General features: G+C 41.9%; 2 protein-coding genes across 4 annotated transcripts; one reads left to right on the top strand and one right to left on the bottom strand.

Moving 5' to 3' along the window:
* The first annotated feature begins 1,495 nt into the window (after nucleotides 1–1,495).
* On the top strand, nucleotides 1,496–6,883 carry si:dkey-243k1.3 (endonuclease domain-containing 1 protein). Its single transcript, XM_034115240.1, has 6 exons — nucleotides 1,496–1,539; nucleotides 1,998–2,114; nucleotides 2,202–2,302; nucleotides 2,422–2,536; nucleotides 2,760–2,916; nucleotides 6,466–6,883. Exons 2-6 carry the CDS (start codon nucleotides 2,037–2,039, stop codon nucleotides 6,855–6,857), a joined length of 843 nt encoding a protein of 280 aa, XP_033971131.1. The 5' UTR covers nucleotides 1,496–1,539; nucleotides 1,998–2,036; the 3' UTR covers nucleotides 6,858–6,883.
* Nucleotides 6,884–6,886: 3 nt separating this feature from the next.
* On the bottom strand, nucleotides 6,887–25,180 carry LOC117470459 (TRPM8 channel-associated factor homolog). 3 transcript variants are annotated; one of them, XM_034115239.1, is made up of 12 exons: nucleotides 25,125–25,180; nucleotides 15,021–15,731; nucleotides 14,675–14,891; nucleotides 14,144–14,429; nucleotides 13,010–13,311; nucleotides 12,409–12,583; nucleotides 12,163–12,257; nucleotides 11,467–11,677; nucleotides 11,087–11,323; nucleotides 10,599–10,822; nucleotides 8,731–8,844; nucleotides 6,887–8,076 (listed from the first exon to the last, which is right to left on the bottom strand). In XM_034115239.1, the coding sequence occupies exons 2-12, from the start codon at nucleotides 15,665–15,667 to the stop codon at nucleotides 7,834–7,836; spliced, it is 2,751 nt and encodes a 916-aa protein (XP_033971130.1). In that variant the 5' UTR covers nucleotides 15,668–15,731; nucleotides 25,125–25,180; the 3' UTR covers nucleotides 6,887–7,833. The 3 variants fall into 3 exon arrangements, with proteins under 3 accessions (XP_033971130.1, XP_033971128.1, XP_033971129.1); XM_034115237.1 differs by lacking the exon at nucleotides 25,125–25,180 and adding an exon at nucleotides 24,632–24,813; XM_034115238.1 differs by lacking the exon at nucleotides 25,125–25,180 and adding an exon at nucleotides 15,973–16,109.
* Between the last annotated feature and the right edge of the window lie 1,650 nt (nucleotides 25,181–26,830).

Raw genomic sequence — 26,830 nt, 5'->3', positions numbered from 1 at the left:
GGACGGAGAAGGCGTTCTTGATTTCAAAACGGGGAACTTAAGTCCAAAGATAGCAACTGTTTGAGGAACTAGACTTTAAGCCATCTTTTGTCCTCTATAATAACTGTTTCTTCTCAAGGAGTATCTTTGGAAGTTTAGTAGATTACGTTTGGATGTGTTATGGTCAGTATAAGGAGATTTTACCTAGCTGTGTTTGTAAAGAAAAAAAGGTTGAGTGGCTTTGTATTGAAAACACATGATATTCAATATTTTTAATAAATGATGGTTGGGATTAAATATGAAGCACATTTTAATCTGTTGGTTGTGTTATAGTGTGTTTTGTATTTAGAGGCATTTATATTCCTGTAAATTCTATATGTATGCTGGTCAACTAACAAGTTAAAGGAGTGAGCCACTTTGTATAGGTTAACCTGACCTCCTGACCTCAGTGGGCACTTGAAGTGAGATAACTATAGAAACTTTTCTCAACTTTAGAGCATTTTTGTATTTGGCAAAAATAGGCTTGTATGAATCCATATGCGAGATTCGCACATGTGTTGTGATCGTGGGAAAAACAGCACATGAACAGATATCATGGTTACATAACCTTGCTGGCTATGAGGGATTGTAAATTGCCAAATGCACATCAATGTTTCAATATTCTAGGAGGTGAACCTAATATCAAATAGACATTTATGTTATGGATATGTGCTTTATTTCCTACAAAATTAAACAATACTGACTACAAAGTCAGGTTTTAAAAAACAGTGGTGGAAGAAAAGGTGGAACTATTAACGTAAGTAAAAATACATGATGGCACTCAAAACGGCACTTGGGATTGTTAGCATACTGTAGATCATATCATTAGGTATCAGTAGGTACTACTGCTCATGCATAAATGTAATGGATTACATGTTTAACTAAAGTAAAAGTAGTAATATCACATAGTAGAACAAACAAATTACTATAAAGGAAAACTTGATGGATTCCAAATGAAATTTAGAAAATGTAGAAAGGTATCATAATCAAAATATACTCGAAATACCAAAAGTTAAAATATGTATTATTCAGAAGGGTCTATTTCTGAATGTTATTTATCATATCATTGGATTATAATTATTGATGTATTAAGTTGTTCATTACTTTAATGTTGCAGTTACAGTTTATACTGCTGGGAGGCCAGTGAATTCTTTGTGAAACAAAGACTTAATTTATTGTAGCCGATAGTAATGCCACATAATTGATATTGATGATTATATTTTTGTTCTCAATCTTAAAATGTATCAATAGCTGAAATATATATATAAAAAAATATAGGTGGATATCAGACCTTTGCAGTGCTATTGGGATTGTCTATGTTGTTTTTTAATTCTTACACACTCTCTCATCAACATCTACACCTTGTGGTGGCCAAATTTTGGCTCATCACACACAAATGTCACGTGGTAACAGGAGTTCAGATAAGTTAAGGACACACAAGGTGAAAGGTGACGGAAAGTCATACATAAAAGCCAGTTTCTGCTCAGCGTGGACAGTGGCAGCAGGCAGGTGCACCAGCGGGTGAGTTAAAAATACACATACAACAAACTGATCCTCTTTCATTTGCAGGCCCAACAAGCCTTTTTTAGTTGCTGCGTTCATAACTGCCATGTTGAAATAAAATATTTTATCATTAGGGAAAAACTGAATATATATATTGTATTAATATTGTGTTATGCGACTATAGATAATGTGATATACTAAGGAACAAGTTTTTTTTTTTTCCTGTTTCGAAGGCTGCATTACAGTGATGTCATTCTGTAATGTTTATTATTTGTCTTTACCTACTAAGTTGCTATATCCACATTACCGATGATTATTTCTTCAGAAATCATGTGTAAATATGTAATGGAAGCACCAATAGTCAACTGTATATTTCTCGATTTTAGTGAAAGATATTGTGATATTTGATATACGTCTACTGTATATCAACCAGCCCTAATTCACATGCTTATCTTCTGTTTTATTCAACTCTATAGGCTAATCAAGACTCCCAAATACTAGAGGTTATTTCCAGGATGCAAACTTTTGCCCCTTTGTGCGCTCTTCTCTGGCTCCTCTTTTCTGTTAATGCCGATCTTGTTGAACGTTTTGAGGTTTGTGACCTTATAGTTCAGTCAAAATTGTTAAGGAACATTTTATCTGTGTGTTGGTAAGTGGCTCAGTAAGTGATTTTGTCCCAGGATGTGCCAGAATGCGTGACGTACTTCTATAAGGACAAGGTGCCAGACTGGGGGGCTTCTACACCTGGTGCTGCCCGTCTCTGTCAGCGCTTCAACAACAGGTAGGGAAGGGCAGAAAGTAGAATTTAGAAATTCTTTGAGCACTCAATGTTTCTTACACTTTTCCCTTGCAACATTCCTGATCTCTCAATCCGTTATTCTTAATCTTTTGCACCACCAGGTACCACTTTGCCACCCTGTATGACACCAACAACCGTATTGCCGTCTACTCAGCCTATCATTTCCAGCCCAGCAATGGAGGTGGCAGGGAGAAAAGGTGGTTTGTGGAGCCTCAGGTTGGTGGCACATTTGTGTTTGTGTAGTATATGCAAATCCACTGTACTAAATTGATGAACAAATAAATAAAAATGTAAGACATAATGATCAAGTATGGAGAATGTGGTTTGTAAGTAATCCACCAGGTGCATAATGCATCGATATCCTGCAATATTATGATACTATATGAGGCCTAGTGACATCATCTGTATCCTCAAAATGATAAGAGTTTTTGTTTTACAGTTAGTAAACATGTCCTGGCAAGCAGAAATGAAGGATGGCTACTGGCTAGGGAAAGACCACCCTGGGGTCTACCAAGGAGAAAGACAGGCTCTGAATGAGGACTACACACATTCTGGGTTTGACCGAGGTCACCTCAACCCCAACGGACACCATCCCGGTAAGGGAGCATGAACTTTGATTTCAGTTTAATCCAAAAGGGGGATGTACCATATCAGATTAGGCCAAATCACAATGTATTACATGTATGCTAGTATTTAACCAACTACCTTACTTACTAAGGTTATTACAACACATCTACTCAAGTAGCCTTGAGACACTTAGACACATTCATACATGCCATTTAAGTTGTTTTGTTTATTACATTATATTAAAAAAAATGCTTTTTCAAAGAATATCCTAATGGGAACATTTCTCCGTCTTTGGTTGATAACTCTAATGTGCTCATTTAGTTGGAGATGGGTAGTTAGAGTGCACACAATAGTTAATAGCCTAGTGTTTTACTGAGATCTAAAGATAGCAAAGCTACACCACTTCACTCTTTCCGTGTTTACCTTTCACAATAAAAGACCAACTTGAATTACTCGGCACTTTTTTATAGATTAAACGCAACAAAACCGCTTACAATTGCGTTAGCCAACACGAATACTCACTAATCGGCCATTTGGCCTCCCGGCCCTGTTGGTGTTGGTTGTATTTCCCAGTTTGGGGTCCCGAGTTCTTGAGCACACCTGACCTGAGTCCACTTGGGAATACAATGTCCATGCATAGTAAGCCTAAATCCGACACAAGCTCAGCGTCAGCGAGGGCATCCAACAAAAACTGCACCACTCTGACATTGCATACAATAATTCCGTTTTTGCACAATTTAAGCAAAGGTAGCAAAAGTGTTTTCACACTGAGCTTCTGGAGGGTCTGATCATTTCCGCTCTGCAGCAGCCTCGGCTCAGCAGTGCCAGGCGCATTTCTCTAGATATGACAATAGTCGGCCAAAAGAATGTAAAATGTATCCTTGCCAATTTCGGCACTAATTTTGGGATGCCTTTTTGGCTTTCGAAATCGCAAATAGTTTGCAATGTAAGCCAGGAGAAGGAAGTTATGTTGTCGTTTCTTTAAACTTTATTGAGATAAAAACGTACACAGTTTTGTTTATAAACGGAGCCCGCCCCCTGGCTAACTAGCGGAAGTAGGTTTTTGTTCTGGCTTTCACAAATAATCAAGGACTGAATGGCAGTTGCCAAACTGGAATTAGATAAGTAGATATGTTGCATTCTTCATGTATTTTCATATATTATAGCTCTTCAGTCATATAATGTTCAACATTTTTGGAAGATTTGGGTATTTGTAACAATATTATTTATAAAATAAATCGTTGAAAGTAAACTTTGAGTTGTAGTGCCGAGAGAAGGGAGACGGAGGCGGTGCATCGGAGGTGCAAATCTCACTTTATTGGGGAGCAGAAACTGACATGCTGTCGGGTCGAAGCCGCAGAAGAGAAGAGAAAGTGCAAGACACAGTAGGTACCCCGGAGGTACCGTCAAGATATGTGTCCGTGCGAAACAATACCCCCAACCTGTAGTTCCTGGATTGAATTATGTAACCCCAGTGTATGAATCAGTGATCACTACACAAGCCCCCCCAGAATTCAACCATGGACACAATCCTCGCGTCCGGGAGGAAGCACCACAGGGGCCGAGGAGGGCGGGCCATGGAACGGGGCCGCAGGAGAGGGTAGGGGCCCCAACGAGGGCGAGGGCATCCCCACCGGAGGGCGGGGGTCGAGCCGTCGTCAGGGGGCCGCAGAAGAGGGTAGGAAGGAGCCGTGTCCCCGGGAGGAGGGAGACGTGGACAGGGGAGAGGCCAGACGGGGCGCCGTCGAGGCGAACCGTGAGCCGCGGTCAGAGGAGAGGCCAGGCAGGGTCCCGAAGCGCGCCACCCGCGGGCCGATGAAGGCACGGGTGACGTTCGAAACCGCCGAGGCGAGGGAAGAGGCGAGACGGGGTCCAGAAGCGCGTCACCCACGGGCCGAAGCAGGAGTGTGTGACGTCCGAAACCGCCGTCGAGGTGGTGAAACAGCGAGAGGGTCCACACGAGGCCGACCAGACATGGTCGAACCTCCTCTCAGGCACCAGAAAAAGCTCAAAAATGGTCGTCCCGTCCACGAACAAAAACAGGTGGGCGAAATAGCGAGAGGATCCACGCGAGGCCGACCAGACTTGATCGAACCTCCTCTCAGGCACCACAAAAAACAAAAACAAAAAAAAAACAGTCGGATGTCGATAGCCGCTGGTAGCTGCTAGTCATCGTCAGCCGTTGCTAGCAGTCGTCGCTAGCCGTTGGTAGCAGCTAGCCGTTAGCTGTCGTGGCTAGCTGTCGTTAGCAGTCGAGGCTAGCCACTCTCGACGGCCGGTAGTCGCTGTCGTCGTCGTCGGCCCCGGAGCCTCTGCTAGGCGGCGAGCCCCCACCCGGGAAGGTGCTGCAGCGTGCAGTGGCAAGCACCTCAGGGGTAAATCGCGGGGCGGCCAGGAGGAACCGGCCAGCATCTTCGGCCAAAGCGCGGGGCTCAACACTAGCCGAGTGAGCTAGCGCAGCCCGGACACGCAGCCGCATGTCCCGAAGAACCAGCTCCACGAGGCAGAAGTCGGGTCCCTCCATACCTAGCAGGTCGCGCATCGTCTCCTCGTAGCAGGAAGGCTTGCTGCCCTCCAGCGCCGAGACGAAACGGGAATGGCGAGCGACGTCCTCCGCCAACCCGCTGGGCCGCACCGAGCCTCAGTCCGTGCGCACGAGGCAGCAACGGACGTCTCCAAGAATCTCCGGCATTCCGAGAAAAGCTGCGCTTTTTGCCGTGTTCGATTCAGTCCCGGATCCTTCGCGAGACTTATGTCAGGGTCACCAATGTAGTGCCGAGAGAAGGGAGACGGAGGCGGTGCATCGGAGGTGCAAATCTCACTTTATTGGGGAACAGAAACTGACATGCTGTCGGGTCGAAGCCGCAGAAGAGAAGAGAAAGTGCAAGAGACACACACACAGTAGGTACCCCGGAGGTACCGTCAAGATATGTGTCCGTGCGAAACAATACCCCCAACCTGTAGTTCCTGGATTGAATTATGTAACCCCAGTGTATGAATCAGTGATCACTACAGAGTAAACATTCAACATGAGCAGACCACCTGGTAACGTGTATCGTTATCAATTGTTATTTAAAATTAGTGTATTTAGTGTATTTTCATCAAATGTAAAGGTGCAGTTAACTTTCATTTTCCGTAGGTTCTTATTATTCCAATGTCACCAGAAAAATGCTTATAAATAAGACTTATTGTTGAGGAACTATTGCCGATCCATTTTGGGTATGTCATTTTGAGTGTTTTTTGTAGGTCAGGGCCTTATTAGTTAGCGAATCCCTGGTTAATGTTGAGGAAAGGCACTTGTATGGTTGCCTTAATCTTATTCAGCTGCTGTTGCCTTGGATTTGGACCTTCCCCACAAAACCTGCCTCCAGCTAATACCCTAACAATTTTGAGGAATAATGGGTGCATTTTGAACTTGTAGATGTAGACTAACAATTATCCAGCTGCTGTTGGACACATCTCTGTATCTTTCCTTCTCCCTCTAACCACATATACACAGCTTTATTTCTCCAGAACCACAAACTAACTTTATATCTTGCATAATTTACTGTAACTATCCATTCCTCTCTCTCTTACAGTCCCTGGCCGCAATGCCACTTTCACCCTGACCAATGTGGTTCCTCAGAACCCCAAAATGAACCAGAACGCCTGGAGGATCCACGAGACCCAGCTCACAGACCTTTTCCGGGACAAGTGCTCTAAGGCCTTTGTGCTTGTTGGTGCAGTTCCTTCTGTGGACAACTGGATTGTGAAAAACAATGTGAAGCGGGTCAACATCCCAGACTACCTGTGGAATGCCTACTGCTGTGTGGACAACAATGGCAGACCCATTCAGAGTGGTGCTGCCACAGCGAGGAACACGGAGGAAAACTGGGTGGAGAAGCTCTCTCTAGAACAACTGGGAGATTTCCTCCAGCTGTTCTCCAATCAGCCAGTAGGGGAGCTGTTTGACAACAACTGCAAAGCATAAAAGATAATAAAGGGACGATAAAAAAAAAAGCAGGTGCCATTGCCCTTTATTTTTGCATTACATTTATATCACCACAAAATAAAACAGTGAGAAAACAAATACGTTTCACACTAAATATCAATTGTGCACATTTTGAAAATACAATGAGTTTCTGACGTCATAAACTATACTTTTTTGTATGAATGATTAAATTATCTTAATTTCCTTGTCAAGAAATATGACATCCCTTCAGGGTTATAGTGAAACCTCATCCAATAATCAATCACATGAATAATACATAGGTATATTGTACTATCTTTAACATCCTAAAAGCAAACGATCTATCAGAAAAGTAACAAGAAGACATACTGATCAACTGATTACTGATCAACAAAACACCTGACACCTTAATATCTGTAAAAGTATTAGACTTATATGACCCTGAAAGAAAACCCTACTGTAGATTAACCCTAAAAAAGAACCACAATTACATATTTTATTATTTTACTCTGAAGCTAATGACAACATTACCAACTATAGTAAACTGCTACAGCTCCACCTCAGCACTAAAAGGTGTAGAGTTGTATGTCAAAGGAGAACCTAGATAACACACTTTTTTACTTTGATGGCTTATATAACAGTGTTGCAAAGCTGATGCAATGGTTTTTTCTGCTGAAAAAGATCTTAGGCTACTATGATCATCATTTGTATATTTACAGAGGAACACATTATGGTGCGTTTTTCAAAAGAGTTGCTCTTAGAAATGAACCCTAAGTTAAAGATCATCGGACTCTTTGTGACATCTTAGTGTAACTTAAAGCCCAACCACAAGTTTTATACAGCTTCAGCTGCACATTGACTTATAGGGGAATTGTGATTAGATAGAAGTGCAATCTAAACTTTTTTAGTTTGTTAAAAGGCAAATTATGTTTCTACTTTGACATATTGATAAGCTGACACTGATCTCTCTGAAATGTATTAAGCTGTAGTCAGAAGTTTAGTCATATTTGAGCATGGGGTGGTCGATCCAGGGAGGCAGGGGGGTGAGTTTCTCCTCAGTGGCTCTGTCGATGGGCCAGCCCCAGGACTTAAAGAACGCAGACAGGTTCATCCCCACAGTCTGGGAGAAGGTCTCAGCATACAGGTTCATCTTTCCACTGTTGTCACTGGGGTAGTTGCTTATCTTGTGGTAGGCAGCAAATACCCTTTTAAAGGCATCCCAGCCAAATGTTCCTTGGATCTACATGGAGAGACATCATTTCGTAAGATTTAACAAATTAACTGCAGTAAACTAGAAAAGTCTTAAGGGGCAATTCTAGCCACACAACAATAGAGTAGTACAAATATATTGTTGCACGGTCCATAAGTCCATCACCTAGTCTAGAGTGAAATATCTCAACATTTATTGGATAGATAGCAATGCAACTTGTTAAAGACATTGAGCTCCTGGGGGGATTAGTTATAACTTTTCAAAATGTTTACTTGTCCAATGCTAAGGAGATTTAATTCTTCATAAGATGTGAGTTGACCTCTTGGACCGGGGTGTTAGTGAGATTTTTGGCGTGAGCCTTACCCCATCTTTGTTAAGAGTCTGATTTACACTTATGAACCACATTATTCCTAACATGGAGTTATTTATTCTCCATGTCCCCAAAACCAGTCCAAAGTCTTTCCACCTTTAAAGTGCTGGACCATTGGCCAAACCGTTATGTTACCTCCATAATCATACGTTCTACAACAGTCGAGGGATATTAGCAGGGCAATTAACTTTCAGCCTTACTTTTTCCTTATTTTTTAGCCTGTGTAGGTTTCCATTTCTGTTTAAATGTCAACTGTGATACCCAGGCATACGTATTTTCTCCACATAATGTAAAACACATTAACTCTCTTTCACCTGCAGGTATGTCTCCAGGGCCGTCCACACATTCCAGTCGCTGAGATTCTTGCCTCCCTTAACATACTTATCTACAGTATTCTTCCGATTTGTCAAGATCATCGATGGATGAGCCTGTATTGAACACAGTCAAGTCATTTTATTACAAGTAGGAAATAACAAGAGAGATTGAACTCTAATTAGGGCTGCACGATATATCGTGTCGTGATGATAATCGCGATATGCGCATGCGCGATATTCACATCGCAGGACGTGCGATTTAAAAAAAAAAAAATTTGCAATATTAAGTAGGCAAATTAACTCAAACACGTCATGTTACAATTATTTTGCTGCTTGCTACAAAAGGAAAACTTGCGCGGCTCTCATGTCAGGAGTACTTGAGTGAGTGACATGCAGGCTCTGCATGCACAGCAAACCACCAATCACAATCAAATCTCCAAAGCAAATGGACCCGGTGATTAAAGGTAAAAACACTGAATAAAGTAGTTTCATGAGTTTCTCAAGGCAGTTCGGCGCTGCTAACCGAGCTAGCTCAGCTTGTTGTTGTTACAAAATGCACTTTTGTACGTCTTTTATACATGAATATGTGTCCCCGGTGTGTCAGGGAACTCACCAAGTGTCAGAAAACACAACCCTCTCTCTTTTCCTCCATGCCCAAATCTCTAAAAACGGGGCTGCAACGGAGCTGATTTGAATTGTTCTGACGACAGAAAAGGGGTGCTCCGCCTATATGGGCAACTCTCCACCTATCAGGGGAATGGGGGGTTGAGCACGGCCACAGCCATTGCCGCGCGAAACCGCTGGAGACGCTGTAGTACATATGCCAGGCCTGTAAGTGGCGCTGTAGTCTGCCACAAAAGCAGCGAAGAAGACTTCCCGCGCATGGTTGCCATGGTTGCCCTTCTGTTTATTCTCCGCTGTGGACGCTCTGGCTCTTTTTCTCCCTCCCCGAGGCAAGCGTTTGCTCCTGCTTCTGTAATTCAATGCAATCCCTCCCTCGCTGTAATTCTCTCCGGTAGTCCACCAGCAGATGACAAACACCCACCTCTCTGCTTCTTCCAAGGAACGAGGGGACCGTGCGGCAGAGTTTCAGTTAGATTTTTTTTCGACGGTCAACATGTCCGTTAAAGTTTAAATCTTCCGTACAAAATCAGAAAAGTGCCAAAAGTGTCAAAGGTCTTCTTTGTTATTTATTGAGCTTTAAAACAAATGAATAACGACTCTATATAATCATATATAAGAATAAAACACGGAGGACGCTGTTTTATATCCTCTCTTTTCCTCCCCCTCTTCTGAGAGCCCAGCAGCTGATCAGAGCCCGCTCCCCTCTCCTGCAGGGGGGCGTGGTCAGCTGCAGCTCATTTGCATTAAAGCTACGTCACAGAATCAGCCCTTGCAAAAACAGGGCCGGAAAAGAGCAAATAGAGCGAAATGAGGCATGGCTAAAATGCATGATCTGTTTGGTATTTTGAAAAAAAAACTTCACAGACATGTTTTATATAGGTATGGCCCTACAATATATTTGTCAAATATAGCATGATAGGTCCACTTTAAGATCCAGACGTCCGTGACTAAAATCCTTCATCCGGTTAAATATAGTTAAAAAAATACCAATTGTATAGCATTAAAGTTCAAGAAAGGATGGTTTGCGGGGAGAAAAACTGTATTTTCTTCAATTCCTGTATGTTTTCATATCGCAATATATATCGCAGGGGGGGACATCGCAATGTCAGTTTTTTCCAATATTGTGCAGCCCTAACTCTAATATGAAAATGTCTCTCAATACAATAATACTCTTAGCGATGTAGCTTTATTGGGCCTTTGGTCATACGTTTGAAAATACTGATATATGATATCCTTCTTCATACCTTTTCTCTTTTGAGCCCCAGCACCTCTTCATGCACATACACTGACCACAGGTTGCATGTGCACTCTGTGGTGTGTGGTCTGAACTCCCAGCAGCTTCTCTGTTGGTTGTGTCCCAGTTCATGAACTTCTCCCCACAGGCCTTCAGACCTGGCAGCATCTGGTCTGAAAAGCTCAGCAGCTGAATCTGTGTGTATCATGATTGGATAGCCTGCATGCATCCAACCTGAATCAAGAGGAATAATTACCACACATTTTACAGGAATGCTTCTTTATAGTTTCATTTTATATATCTATTTCATGAGCTCAACATTTGAGAATGAGTTAAAACATACATTAAGCCTTTGAGCTGCAAACAAATGATCTCTATCAACCAATGCAGATCTTGGAATAACAAAGCAAGTGTAATCTGGGACTAAGACAGAAAATCTTTCCAAACTTGTTAACAGTTTTTTGAATATCTGAGAATGTGAAAGCAAAACACACTTACCGGCAGAAATCTGCTCATCTGCTACCATACGTTCTTTGCGGGAGAATTTGTGTGGTATGACAGCCAGATCTGCAATGCCCTTCATGATGTCGTTCCACAGCGCTGCCACCTCATCAGGGCGCTCCAACTTTCTAACAACATCCGATGGTACGGTAAGGATGATGTTGTCAAACTCAAACTCTGCCCAGGGTGCTGGAGCTGTGCGCAGCAACAACCAATCAGCTGCTGTTGTCACACCTGAAATAAACACAAGACGGGTGTTGAGGTGAAATCAAAGCAGGGATTTGAATTATTGTAGTAACATTTCACTGTAAAACATTATAGCCCTGCGGCCTAAAGTAATATTAAGGTATGCCTGATAAGCAGATACACACACTCACCAGACTTGTAGTAAGGAGCACGCACAGCCATCTGCACCATGACCTCTGCCCCCTCCACCTTTGTGTTGCGTGGAGCCACCAGGTAGATGAGTCCCCCCCACAGGTTCCACACCTGCATCTTCTCTGCTGTGACAGGAAATCGCTCACGAACAGACCTCGCTCTCTTCAACTCATCATGTTTCAGATAGTCTGTTTGGCAACCTATCTGGATCTGAGGGAGATATAGAAAATGTTGCTGCTTTGAAAACCTGTTTATAAAGTCTGCTGTGCTGTAGTTTGATTTTTCAGTTGAAGCATACATTGGACACATAATCGGCCATTTTAGCATGAATCAATGGCAGCATGGCAGGAAAGTATGTGAGAGAGAGAGAAGAGAAATATCTGTTTTCATTGGTTTTATAACATAAACATTAACCTTGTATTCTCAACAAACTACAGCGGCAACTTCTCCTTATCAAGGCCGCAAAATATCGTGTTAACCTGATACTAATGAATAAATGGCCTTGATATTTTGCAAGTGTTGATTGTCCAACATAAATATATATTATTGATACATTTTACTCAATATAAATATTTAGAGAGTGTCGTTATTTTACAGATTATATCTCTGATTTGGGGCATAATTGATAAGAGTGGACCTGAATTGGTGTTCTAAATGTGCATCAAACACATGAAAAATATGATTTTGTACTGTACCGTCCAGTTCTTGTTGACGATGTTTGCTGGTAGGATCATCTCTGTCTTCATACCAGGAGACAGGTACAGACCTGTACTGATCCACTCATTCTCATCTGACACACAAACACAGAGCAGCAAAAATGTTAGGCACAGGTGTGCATGAAACGCAGAAGAGACCTTTTATCTTCTTCATGTGTTCATTACAGGTCTGAATCATTATTTCATAATCATTTTACACATTTGTTCACAACAATGTGGTCTGACCTGCTGTGTTAACAGTAATCCTGATCCTATGGTCTTTGACAACTGGCAACACAGGAATATCTTTGATGAGGTACGGCAGGAGAGCATCAGGATCCAGGGACGCCTGATAAACCTCTGTCCCCACACTGAGGAGTAGGTGGTCTTTCGGATTCTTCACAGGATTCTTCACACTCACCTTCAAATAAATGAATTTGAATAATTAAAAAAACTGATCCCACTCCCTCATTGTGATAACTTCATAGCCAACCTTGTTGTGACAAAGTGAGGGCAAAAATAATAATGGCTTGAAAAACTAAATTTGAATGCGAAAAGCACACTGTATTGTCAGCAAACAATCAAGGTATTGCCTTATAATGCTTAAGCCTACTGTATGACCACAGAAAAATCCCATTCAACAGTTTGGATGAAACAAATGTGGAGGTCTGATATCAGTGGTAAAGATTTAGGTGGTTATTGTGGTTGTTAAACAATGGTACTATGCTACTATTGTTTTGCAATTACTTGTTATACTGTAGACAGTAGTTATTACTGTACATTGCAGCTTTTCCATAAACAGAATTCAATTCATAAAATGTAATAGAACTAATAATTCTCTACCCACCTGTGGCATGCCGAGCTTCTTCAATATGTCAATGAGGATGGAGAGCACATGTGTGTAGGAGTGGCTGCCATAAGCCTTCATCATCAAGAAGTTGGTACACTCCATTTCTAGTTTTTCAAGTTGTTTCTCCTCATGCGTGGGGAGTTCTTCGCCCTTGGTAACACGACCAGCAAAGCGAGAGAGGACATGGCGGAAGTGGTTGTTGTCCTCCTCAGTTTCGGTTGGCACAGGAACTTTGTAGGAACCTTCACCAATTGTTGCTGGCAAAACACTCAAGCCCATTCTGTTCAGGATCTTGTTTCCTGAAACACAGATCAGAAAATATCATTTAATCTACAGGATAATTTTGAATCCATTCTCCATCCTTGATGATTAGGGTTTGATGGATTGGATCCAATTTACTTTGGTACCCCATTAAAAAAGTATCCTGTCCATATTCAACTATAACTCAATTCATATTTTAAAACCTAAATTTGATTCAAGTTTATCAAGGTCTGTTACATTTTGAGTATAAAGCAGTAGCCTGTTGATAAGGATCATTAGGGTTAGAGTTGAGGTATCCAAGAGAAAATATCATTATGTGTCCAAAATGATGGACCCAATCTGAAAAGGATACATTGGAAATATGACTCAAATCTGGCATTCATGAAAATATAAAAAACACAAGACAAAAACAGGGTCCTAATAAACCTGAAGATGATTAGACCAAATCCAAAACCCCCAAATCAGACCATTGAGAGAGAACAACTACAATGGCGACATCATGTAATTGCATCCCAAAAGAATGGCCACACAACATCAAAACCGTCTGCAGCCAAGTGGGCAAAAGATAGACAGAAAATACACTTCTAATATATATTATTATGTGAATCAATTTGATAACTAAAGATGACAATCTTTGTGCTTGTTTTTAAAGTCTCATTTATTTATGTGTGTTGTTCTGTCATTCTCAACTCGCCCTCATGGTGTCATCAGTGTTGTGCACAAACAGACTGACTGACTTTCTCACTGGCTGCAGCAATGTAACCACTACATTTCTGGGAAAAAAGATGTGGGGCTGTAATCACACATTTATGCATGATGAATGCAAAAGTTCAGAGTAACATCAAATGGATATTCTGATGATTATCCTACCTGAGAAATCTGTGAATGGGTTTAGCCCAAAGTTTTTGTGTGCCCAGTTCCACACATGCCCACCAATCAGCAGGCCTCCTCCCTCTGCTACAAAGTCTTGGATCTCCTCCACATGATCGTCCTTCCACACTGTGCACACGAATACACTCAGGTCTTTCCTGAACGCTGCCTCCTCGTACTTTAACCCTGATTTGCTGAGAAGTTTGAGGTTAGGCTCTACACCAACAACTCCCTTCCGGCCTTGGTCCAACCAATCGATGGCATTTTTCCAAAAAGAAAGTAGTTTCTGTAATGACAGGGGGTTATTTCAAAAGAGATAGTAGTTTATCATGTAAAATGGTTTGGCATTAAATATCTAACATCATTTAGCATATTGAAGATATCCCACTTTTGGTGGCCTAATGACATAGTATATTTCATAACTGAAACTCAAATCACGAGCAGATTTTTCACAATGCGTTCAAAAGCTTTCAAAACAGATTTCCGTTCATTTAAAAGCATTCTAATATTTTTCATTAATTCCGACTGTACCTCTGTTTTAAGAGGATATTCATGTGTGATCACAACGACCCGCCCCCGTCCATAGTAGCTTCCGGCCAGGAATGCCCGCCCATCCTCAGTGGTACCAATGGGGAAGGCTAACGGGCCATGGATTAGTGCCTCAGAAGCTACTATACCATCGGTGAGGTCAAACTCTGAAACCCCCTGGAGTAAGATCTCCAGGTCATCTTTAAAATCTTTACCAACACTGTAATAGTGGACAGAGAAGAGAGAGACACACACAGGGGGAGATGAAAAATACAGCAGACGGAACTTTAAACTCCTTATTATAAAAGAAAAGTCACAAATATGAGATGGAGGAGGAGTCTACTCTTACCGTAAAGTCATCCATGAGGATGGGATCTGAGGGTAGACAGGCAGGATCTCTACCTTCCCACAATGCGCAGTAAAGTAGATCCCTGCCACACCAGACACTTTATTCCCTGGGAATTGTAGCAGTGTGTTCTCTTTTGGCTTGGTTGAAGCCCAGTGCCATGCCTGACCTGCTATCAGCACTCCTCCTCCAGCTTTCAGAAATGCCACCAGGTCTTTTGCGTATGCTTCCACGCTGTAGGCATCTGTCACATAGACACCAACTTCCCTACTGTCACTAAAGGACCCAACAGCTTTAACTTTGAGGCCAGATTTGATGAGGTTATCAGCGACAGCTTTCACTTTATTGTTGACCCCCACAGTGAGGTTGTGAGATCCTTCTCCTCTCAGCCAGGTCACAGCGTTCTCTACCAGAGCAGGAAAAGCGGTCAGGTAGCCCTCATGACCGAGGACCACAATCCTTCCTCTGCCGTACCGAGAGGCTGCCATCAAGACCTGGCCTTGGCTGTTGATTGCTAAAGGAAAGGCATGGTCTCCATTCAGCACCAGGTCACAGGGAACACATGGGCCATTGAGGTCCAGCTCTTTCAAGCCTTTCATCAGGGACAGGTAGGCTCCTCCATGATAGGACTTTGTGGTTTGGGTGCTCATGGTGTTGTGTTGGTGTTGTACAGTTATTCAAAGAGAGCGATTTGTTGTTTTGAGTCAGGCTGTTCTGTGGGAATAAAATAGAATTAACAGAGCTTAAAATAAGATCCTTTACACAACAGCACACTTATAAACTTTGACCAAGACCTTTATTTTACATCACCTACAAGTCCTTGATTTAGCTAAATAAAATAAAAACCCTTTCTCAAAAACCTGTCAAATATGCTTTTTTATAGGATCACACACATGTACATTATGTATTGTCAAGTTCTAAATTCAAAGATTAAAAAGAATGAAAGTCATCTCACCTTCCTCTAAGACCACATTACTTGTCTACTTGACAAGAGTTATATCCCCCTCTTTATACATCAAAACAACCCCCTCCCTTCATTGGATCGTTAAAAGACAAGTTATAACACGAATCATAGAAATATTTGGGGAAGTTGAGGAGCATGGTGTTCAGTACCACGCTATTAACATGTTGCTGCATGCAATCAGCTTGTGTATTGTGGCACGTAATGTCCACAGCAGCACACATTGAAATACTTGAGTTATGTATTTTTCGTAATATTTGTAATCTGAGCAATGTAGCCTTTAATTCATGAAGAGGAAACCCATATATATTTAAGGATATTTTTTCAAAAACCTATCAAGATTGCTTTTTTAGAAGAAACACGAGTGTAGAGAGAGACGGCATTCATCCTACTCTGGAAGGTGCAGATCTCATTTCGGCAAACATTTCAGAGCTTTGTGGACTTAATCCATGACAAACTAGAGTTGAGACCAGGAGGAGGAGTCACAGTTGTACACGCTTCTCTGCGCTCTCTCCAATAAAATACCCAATATTAACGGTGTGTGTGTCTGCCCAAGGACAATTTAAAGTAAAACCTAATAGAGGTGTCATACAGTACATAATAACCTAATAAAAGTAAATGTAACAACTACTACAGTGCAACAAAACAGGAAGATTAAATGTGGACTCTTAAACATATAGCATCTAAAGCAATATTGGTAAATGATTTAATATCAGATTATAATATTGATATATGCTGTCTCACTGAAACTTGGTTGAGACATAAAGAATATGTCAGCATAAATGAAGCCACTCCACCCAGCCATATCAATACTCATATTGCTCGAGGCACAGGCCGAGGAGGTGGAGTTGCAGAAATCTTTGACTCAAGTTTAAATTATACCTCCTTTGAAAGCCTTGTTTTTAGTCTTACGCATCCGACCTGGAAAACTTTGCAGCCAATCTTATTTGTTACAGTGCACCCTGCACCAGGTCCATATACAGAATTTGTATCAGAATTCTCTGAGTTTTTATCAACTTTGGTCCTTAAAACAGATAAAGTAATTATCGTAGGTGACTTTAATATTCATGTTGACGACGATAAAAATAGCCTTACTGTTGCATTTAACTCTATATTAGATTATATTGGTTTCCATCAGAGTGTACATAAACCAACCCACTGTTATAATCACACTCTCGACCTTGTTCTGACTTATGGTATTGAAATTGAGCAACTATTAGTCGAACCGCATAATCCTGCTTTACCATTTTTTGATAACTTTTGAAGTACTGTTACTAGACTACAAACCATTAGTCAAAAGTTCCTGCAGCAGAAACCTATCTGTTAGTGCTATAGCCACATTTAAGAAAGAGATTCCATCAATACTCAACTCGATAGCATGTCTGCATGTAAGGGAGGAAACTTATAATTAATGTACACCACCCCAAATTGATCATGTTGTTGATAGTGCTACAGATGCCCTGCGAATAAAACTAGACTCTGTTAATAAATAAAACAACATACTGTAGACTAGCTCCATGGCATAATGCCAAAACCCGCAAAATAAAGCAAAAGTCGAGACAACTTGAAAGGATATGGCGTTCCACTAAACTTGAAGAATCGCGTTTAATTTGGCATATTACTCTCAATGAATATAAGAAAGCACTACGTAAAGCGAGAGCAGCTTACTACTCTTCATTAATAGATGAGAATAAGAATAATGCAAGATTTCTTTTCAGCACTGTAGCCAGGCTGACAGAGAGCCACAGATCTATTGAGCCTTCTATTCCCATAGTACTCAGTAGTAATGATTTTATGTGCTTTTTTAATGATAAAATTGTTACTCTTAGAAATAAAATCAATGACCTCTTGCCTTTGACCAGTATAGTGTTATCAACAGCTCCCGGAAACATAAGTTCTAATATTACACTAGATAGTAAATTAGAATGATTTTCAGCCATAAACCTTGAACAATTGAATTCAAAGATTCTTTCTTCTAAACCATCAACGTGTATCTTAGACCCGATTCCAACTAAGCTGTTGAAGGAAGTTTTTCCATTCATTAACACTTCTTTATTAAATATTATGAATATGTCTTTATTATCAGGCTATGTTCCACAATCATTTAGAGTAGCAGTGATAAAACCTCTTCTTAAAAAGCACAACCTCGATCCAGAGGTTTTAGCCAATTATAGACCTATTTCTAATTTTCCGTTCCTCTCAAAAATTCTTGAAAAAGCAGTCGCAAAACAGTTGTGTGATTACTTAAAAAACAATGATTTATTTGAAGATGTTCAGTCTGGCTTTAGAACACATCATATCACAGAGACAGCTCTGGTTAAAGTCACAAATGACCTTCTAATAGCCTCAGACAAAGGACTTGTCTCTATTCTTGTTTTGCTCGATCTCAGTGCTGCATTTGATACTATCGACCATGATATCCTATTGCAAAGACTAGAGCACTTAGTTGGCATAAAGGGAACTGCTTTAGGCTGGTTTAGGTCCTATCTATCTGAACGCTCTCAGTTTGTGTGTGTCAACGATGAATCTTCCATGCAAACCAAAGTGAGCCATGGAGTGCCACAGGGCTCAGTGCTTGGACCTATTTTGTTCACATTATATATGCTTCCGTTAGGCAATATTATAAGGAATCATTCTGTACATTTCCATTGTTATGCGGATGATACTCAACTATATTTATCCATCAAGCCTGATGAAACCAATCATCTAAATAAAAATCAAGACTGCCTCAAGGATTTAAAAATGTGGATGACCTTAAACTTTTTGATGTTAAACACGGCCAAAACTGAAGTTATTGTACTCGGCCCAAAGAATCTACGAAACAAACTATCTAAAGATATATTAACTATGGATGGCATTCATTTGGCCTCCAGTGAGACTGTAAGGAATCTTGGTGTTATATTTGATCAGGATTTATCTTTTAACGCACACATAAAATCAATCTCAAGGACCGCCTTCTTTCATCTACGTAACATTGCAACAATCAGGCATATCTTGCCTCAAAACGATGCAGAAAAACTAGTCCATGCATTTGCTACTTCAAGGCTGGATTATTGTAACACTTTATTATCAGGGTGTACCAAAAAGTCAGTTAAGTCGCTTCAGCTAATTAAAAATGCTGCAGCACGTGTACTAACTAGAGTTCGGAAAAGGGACCACATTACTCCAGTTTTGGCTGCCTTACACTGGCTCCCTATAGAACACAGGATATAATTTAATATTCTTCTTCTAGCCTACAAAGCCCTTAATGGGCAAGCGCCATCTTACCTTAAATAACTCATTATACCCTACTGTCCAACTAGGGCATTGCGTTCCAAGAATGCACGGTTGTTGGTTGTTCCTAGAGTCTCTAAAAGTACAATGGGAGCCAGAGCCTTTTCTTATCAAGCTCCACTTTTGTGGAATCAGCTTCCAGTTTGTGTTCGGGCAGCAGACAGCCTATCCGTTTTTAAGAGTATGCTTAAGACCTTCCTTTTTGATAAAGCTTAAAGTTGATAAAATAATCTAATAAGAGTGCATTGACGTAGACACGTTGTGCCTCTTCACCTATACATTTTAGTTCTTACTCTTTTTCCTTACTGATGGTATGTCATTTGGTTGTGTGTGTAGACGGTGGAAGCAGGGAGAGGCATATACGTGCCTTGATCCCTGCCGAGTCGACGCACAACTGTTGATTGGTGTCAGTGCCAGAAACACTTTTTAGGAGCAATGCGCTCATGCTATAGATGTAATTTGGTTGTGTGTGTAGTGTTAGAAATTAAAATCAATATTCAATGACGTAATTTAGGTTAAATGCACAGTAGGCTTTGTCGTAGCAGTTTTGAAATCAGCTGGGGTCTAGAGAGAATAATCGGTTGGGTGACAAATGTACAGCAACACAATGTTCGTACCCCCTCTGGCACTGTATGCAAAGCCATCTCACCCTACAAGACAGTGAGATATACACAGACACAGTATGCAAAACCTCACCCCCTAAACGCGTCTGTTGATCACACATACATTTAAGATTCACTCTCAGAGAGATGACCTAATCAGAGAAACTAAGACAATGAGAAAGAGGAGGGAAGTTCCCTCCCTACGTGACCGCCCACCATTGATGAGGAGGAGTCACCACTGAGATATAGAGAGAGGTGAGGGGGCTCTGGACAGCACTTATTTTTCTTCACCACTGGACTTCACCACTTCACCCCGGCGAGGCAACAGCTGCTCTGTCTCTCCTCTTACCCTCTGCTTGTTGTATCATCGTGCCATTTAATTAAACTCAACCAATTTGAACCTTTTCGGAGACTCCATTAGTCTCTTCATTCTAAGCTCCTCTCCTGGGCGCGAGAACAACGAATACTTCTAACAATTGGCAACCACGGCAGGACCTCGTCAACCCGGGAGAGAACTAACCAAGCCAGCTGTTCAACGGATCCGCGGCCCTCCGTCAGACAACAAGAGCTCACACACAGTGGTAAGAAGAACCGGTTAAATCAAATCTTCACTAGCTTATGCAGGAAACTTTAGGTTTGTGTGTTTGATGGCGGCCAGCGGATCCGGAGAATAACTGTGCATTTAATGTTAAACAAGCTAAATTAAGAAGCATAGACAAAACGTGGCGCTATTTTAGGGCAAGCAGGGGTGAGTCTATTTTTCCTTTCTTTGTTCATTCACTAACACTGCATGCTTTTAACAAAACTTTGAAAACGCTTTGGGCGTTAAAATTGCTTCGGGTAATACTTTGAAAACACTTTGGGCGTTAAAATTGCTTCGGCAATAAAATTGCTTAGGGCAATACATTTGAAAACGCTGCGGCTGTTAAAATTGCTTCGGCCAATAAAGTCGTTTCGGACGGCAGAGTGATTATACTATTGTGTGTTTTTACCAGACATTGCGGGTGGATTACGACAGGAAGTGCGACATTCGTGCGTTGGATGACGATATTCTAATAGTGTTTGGATAGCGTCCCATTTTGTCCCATTATATAGCGTGTTTAAACAGCAACAGATAATCACCAGACTATAAAGTCAAATATTACGTCATTGGCCGATGACGTAAGGGCTCCTCATGTTAAAATAGGATATCTCTAGGATAAAGCCCATATTCATAGTAAACTAGATAGAAATGTTATTATTTTGTGTATAAAGTGTAGTTTTGTGTTGTATTTTTAAACTTTGCCCTACCACACCAGTGTTTCCATTTTGTCCATTTAAAGATCACCCGCCATTATTTAATCTCATCAGTGAGAACCACATGGTGTACTTTCAACATCTCTTTGTTCTGGGGGTCAGAGTTCGAAATAATCAGTAGCCATCTTGTTTTGACCTAATTTCAAACAAAACACAGGGCAGTCGCCATTTCGTGAAATGCAAATTCAACGGACTCCTTAGTTCTTTGTAATCCATGTGGTTTCACTCCCATGAGGCCAAGTCCTTTATCTGACCTCCATCTTGTGAAGAACAAACCATTCTTCTTGTCTCAGTTGGATTTAGTCTTTTGCTAAATCAGGTTATCTATACATATTGTTGTTGGATTTTGGTGGTTGTGAACAAGGATTATTATATTTCCTCAGCAGTGTTTTCTCAGATTGGATTTTAAGCCTTCCAATCTGATTTTTGAAATATTTGTGCTTGCAAATGTGTTTTGGCTTGTTTATGCTTTACTGTTTAAATCATATTGGGTTTTTCCTTCCCATTTGATTTTTGAAATATTTGTGCTTGCAAATGTGTTTTGGCTGGTTTATGCTTTACGGTTCAAATCATATTGTTTTTCCTTCCCATTTCAAAGGTATTTTTTAGAAAAATAAGCTTCTTCTTGTTACATAGAAGTCAGTTTTAGAACAGCTACCTCTGCTGGCAGAAGCTGAAAACTACAACAGCGCACTCTGGTGGTTGTACAGAATTGTTGCAGAATTACAATTATATACTGAAGTTTATTTCTCACGTGTTATAGATAAACACATACTTCATCACACACAGATAGAATTACAGGTGGTTCCTGATTTTAAGATAAGAAACCTTACATAATAGTCTTTCAACCTAGACTGTAGAATATTCAACCACCATATTATTGAAGTAAACATAGTTTATGACATTTGCATAATCTCATGCACATACATTTTTATTTTTTACATTTTATAATTTTAATTATTAATTTACTTTATTAATTAAAAAAAAAAAAAACAGATTTAAGGTTAAGTACTGTTAACTACTGAAGACATAGGATACTTTTATAAAGGAATACAAAGGTACTATTCAGAGGATTAGTAATACATCTTTGATAATTTAGTAATTTCATCCTAGTATTTGAGAAACATGTCACCAAAAGACACCAAGTTAGGAGCACTCGCAGTGCCAGGCTCAACTGCAGATATCAAGGAAAGGGTAAAAGTCAGGTCAGATGTCACAACAAATCCAAATGATAGACAGAAGAGCTGGAAACAACTACAGGAATTGTTGACACAGTGGCAAACAAGAGGCTTGATTCCAGCAGATGGTCAACCTGGACCAACTAAAGTCCATAGACAAGCTGTGGTTGAATATGAGAATAAAGAATACCTACAACAGCAAGAAGCCTGGGAAAAAGCCGGACAACCCCCTTGGTATGGACCTGCTAAAAACGCAATGAAAAAAGCGGAAAAAAGACAAGCAACAGCTATATGTCTGCTGCACCATCTGAAATATGTCACCCAAGCATCGACAAGCGTATGAGCTTCAAGACGCCGAACTGACAGCAACGGAAGACACCACAAAGACAATAGAAGAAGCTCCACTTATCCAAACGTCAAAGCTCTATCCAAGCTTGTCTGAAGCACCTCCTCCCTACATAACAGAAAAAAAACCTTTCCCCCACCCCTCCATACAAGCCCCAACTTTCGGCATTTTAGGCGGAATATTGAATTTGGAGGGAGTCCCCACAGAAAGAACTGTCAAAGACTTGGATTATGAAGTAAGGATGATACACAGTAAATCTAACCTGCTGCGGGAGGAACACAAACGCCTCATCGAAATGCAAGACTTGAGAAACATGCCTACAGACTACCCACTTCCGCAAGACAGATTACAAACACCCATGTCATTCCAGCCCCCCAAACAATCACACGGGGCAGATCCATTACCAATGGCAACTCATGCAAGTGCAGCCGAGCCTGCCTTCTCTCTTCAATCACAAACAGCAGAGAGACAAGAAACGTTCAGAGAACAACAAGAACACAGAAAAGCTACAGACGGCAGATACGCTGAAGAAAGACGGAAAGCAGATGAAGCATACAATGAAATTCTGACAGAAAGGCATAGGGAAGAAGATAAATACCAACAACGTCTGGCGCAAAGAGAAGAGGACAGATTCCAAGACATACTGGCAGATAGACAACGGAGAGAAAGAAGAGAACAAGAAGAACAAAGATGGGACGAACTACAAAGAACACACCAAACTAACTACTCTCCTGACACAGACTACTATGACAATAACAGTACACATTCTGTAACCAGCAGACACTCAGTATACCCGGCACACTCACAGCAACAACTGACTCCTACGCCACCCACAGTAAACAAGAGAGGAGACGAAAACCACCAACAAAACACTGGGACAGGGCCCATAGCTGGAAGACTCAGGGGAACTGCACATAGCATCATGCCGTTGATGGCAGCTGGAAACGGAAGATTTCAATACCAACCATGGACTCACAGGGACATGGAAGATTTAGTGAGAAAGCTACCTCCACTCACCAAAGGAGGTCAGAAGTGGGTGCATCTACTGGAGAAATACACTGTCCAAGACCACCTGTGCTTGGGAGACATGAGGGCACTGATCAGACGGATAGAAGGAAGACTAGAGGCCAAAGCAATAGATTCCAAGGCCCAATGCACGCACGACCCAGATGACACTTCATTCAACTACATCAGGTCGAACTATTGGGCTGCTATTCGACACATCTACCCGACAACACGCAGTTTACATGCCCTCACCAGCCTAAAAAAAAACATGGGGGAAGACATGCATGCCTTCTTGAAGAGATGTGAAGGAGTGTGGGAGGACAGCACGGGAGAACGACATGATCTTTCTCCAGCTGTTGAAATGTTGTGGAAGAACGCTGTCATTAAAGCCCTTCCCCCATCAGTGCAGGCACGCCTAGAAGAAGTGGTGGGATTAGACACTAAACCCGCTGAAGAATGGAGACAAAATCTCATTCACCACGATATCAAATACCAGACAACACTGATGACTAATGATGACGAAGACAAAACACTAGCCCGAAGACTTTTGAAGATACAAATAGCTGAGAAAGATACCGAAGCAACCAAAAACAAGAAAGTGGCAAGGCAGATGGCAGCTATAACAGTGAATGCCATGCAGACACCGCCTACAGTTCAAACTCAGGTAGTGCCAGAGAATCAGATTCAGAACCAACAAAGAGGTGGAGGAAGTTTCCGGGGAAGAGGCAGAGGAAAAGTTGTCCGGTTCGATGGATGTTACATATGCAGTCAGAGGGGCCATTGGGCCAAAGATTGTCCTCAGCAACACATGCAATACCCACCACACGTATTGGAATATACTACTACACAATTTCAGCAGCCCCAGACACAACAGTGTTATCCCCAATTTCAACACCAGCAAACGCCTGTGTATGTTCCCACCCAATCACAGCCACCAGCGCCTGTGTACAAACCAGTACAGTATCAACGGAGGGGAGGTCCCAATGGAGGAAGTGGATTCCAGGGACAACCCAGAGAAGGAGGGGTGCCAAATATGAATCAAATGCCACCGACAGCCTGGTATCATCCACAACAATGAGGAAGCTCAGAGGGCCAGACCACCAGGTGATGCATCTCCAGCCCAGAAGGACATTTTGAAATCCAGCCACATAGAGCCATATCTGTCACCACAGGGAGAAGAGGTGGAATGTTATTCAAAAAATCATGACTAGCATATTGCATTTCAATATAAAACATCCACAGATTAGTAGAAGAACATTAAAACATAGTAGAACATTTAACAGACTATTTTTGTAACTATGAGAAGGAAATACATTACGAGTGACGTTGTTCCCCCACACAGAAAACTATTGTGTCCACACAGCTAGTGAGGTCAAGACGATGGGTTTTTCACCCAAAACATGAAGAGGAAAAACCTAGCACTCGCCCAAGACGGAGGGTCCTTACCAAGTCCTCCTGTTTACACCGACTGCAGTTCAAGGGGCGAAGATACACCTGACCTGGAGCTGTTGAGACCTGAAAACAGAAACTTGATTCTGCTGTGGTGAAGTCTGGCTACAAAGGGAGGTGTTTCGATAGGAACCACTTGTCTCAAACTGACACGAAGGGCTCTTTAAGAACTCAGATGCTCGATTCCGTTGCTTTGTAATATTCTTTATTTATAAAGATCACAAAGCTTTTCAAGTCTTCTAGGATCTACTAGGACATTCCAAAGAATCCTTAGGTTCGACTAGGTATATACAACAGGTCTCTGGTAACAGGCATGGATCTCATGAAGAGACAAGACGAACCAACACAAGACAAAGGGAGAGAAGGACTATATATACACACACACACACATTAGGTAATGAGGCACAGGTGGACACAATCAGGGGCGGGAACAACAATCAGTCTGACCGGTGACACACAAAGACAGGAAGTGCAGACACCTGGAAAGATAGAGCAGAGTCATGTCACAATAAGACAGATAGACAAACACTAAAACCTTACAGTACCCCCCCCTTTTACGGACGACTCCAGACGTCCCTGAAACCTGAGACCGTAGTCTGTCAAAATCCGTGATCAGAGTCTTGTCGACAATGAAGCTGCCCGGGATCCAGCATCTTTCCTCTAGTCCATACCCTACCCAGTCGACCAGGAACTGTCTCCCTCTACCCCGCTTTCTTTCTGACAGTATCTTTTCCACTGTATAGACGATACCTCCGTCGATGACCCGAGGAGGTGGAGGTGGTGTGGAGGAGGGAACCAGTCTACTTTCTAAAACTGGTTTCAGCTTGCTGACATGGAACGTGGGGTGGACCTTGAGAGACTTTGGGAGACATAGGCGAACAGCAACAGGATTAATAACCTTTGAAATGGGAAATGGACCAACGAACCGGGGGGCCAGTTTCCTGGAGGCGACATGAAGAGGAAGGTCCTTGGTGGACAACCACACTCGTTGTCCGACCTTGTATCTAGGAGATGGACGTCGTTTTCGGTCGGCCAAACTCTTCATGCAGGTCGCACTTCTCTGCAGCATCTGGCGAACACCCTTCCATACCCGGCGACAGCGGCGAACCAGAGCATGTGCTGATGGTACGGTAACTTCTTGCTCGAGCTCCGGGAACAATGGAGGCTGGTATCCATGGACACATTGGAAAGGAGAGATTCCGGTGGCTGATGTGGGTAAGGTATTGTGTGCATACTCAACCCAGATCAGATGTTTGCTCCAGGTGGTAGGCTTCTGGGACACCAGGCATCTCAGACATGTCTCCATTTCCTGATTCATCCTCTCCGCTTGGCCGTTTGACTGGGGATGGTATCCGGATGTCAGGCTCACAGTGGCTTGGATCAGGCGACAAAACTCCTTCCAGAAACGTGAAACGAATTGTGGGCCTCGGTCTGAAACGACATCACTTGGGAAACCATGTATTCGAAAAACATGGGATAACATGGCCTGTGCAGTTTCTTTGGCAGTAGGTAATTTGGACATGGGGATGAGATGTACCATCTTGGAAAAACGATCAATGACTGTGAGTACTGTGGTATTACCTGCCGAAGGTGGAAATCCTGTCACAAAGTCCAACGCAATGTGCGACCATGGTCTGTGGGGAATGGGCAGAGGTTGAAGAAGACCTGCCGCAGCTTGACGAGATGTCTTGTTTCTAGCACAC

Source organism: Trematomus bernacchii, unplaced genomic scaffold (genome assembly GCF_902827165.1).
Source record: "Trematomus bernacchii unplaced genomic scaffold, fTreBer1.1, whole genome shotgun sequence".
NCBI lineage: Eukaryota > Metazoa > Chordata > Actinopteri > Perciformes > Nototheniidae > Trematomus > Trematomus bernacchii.
This window is presented reverse-complemented; position numbering and strand designations above follow the sequence as displayed.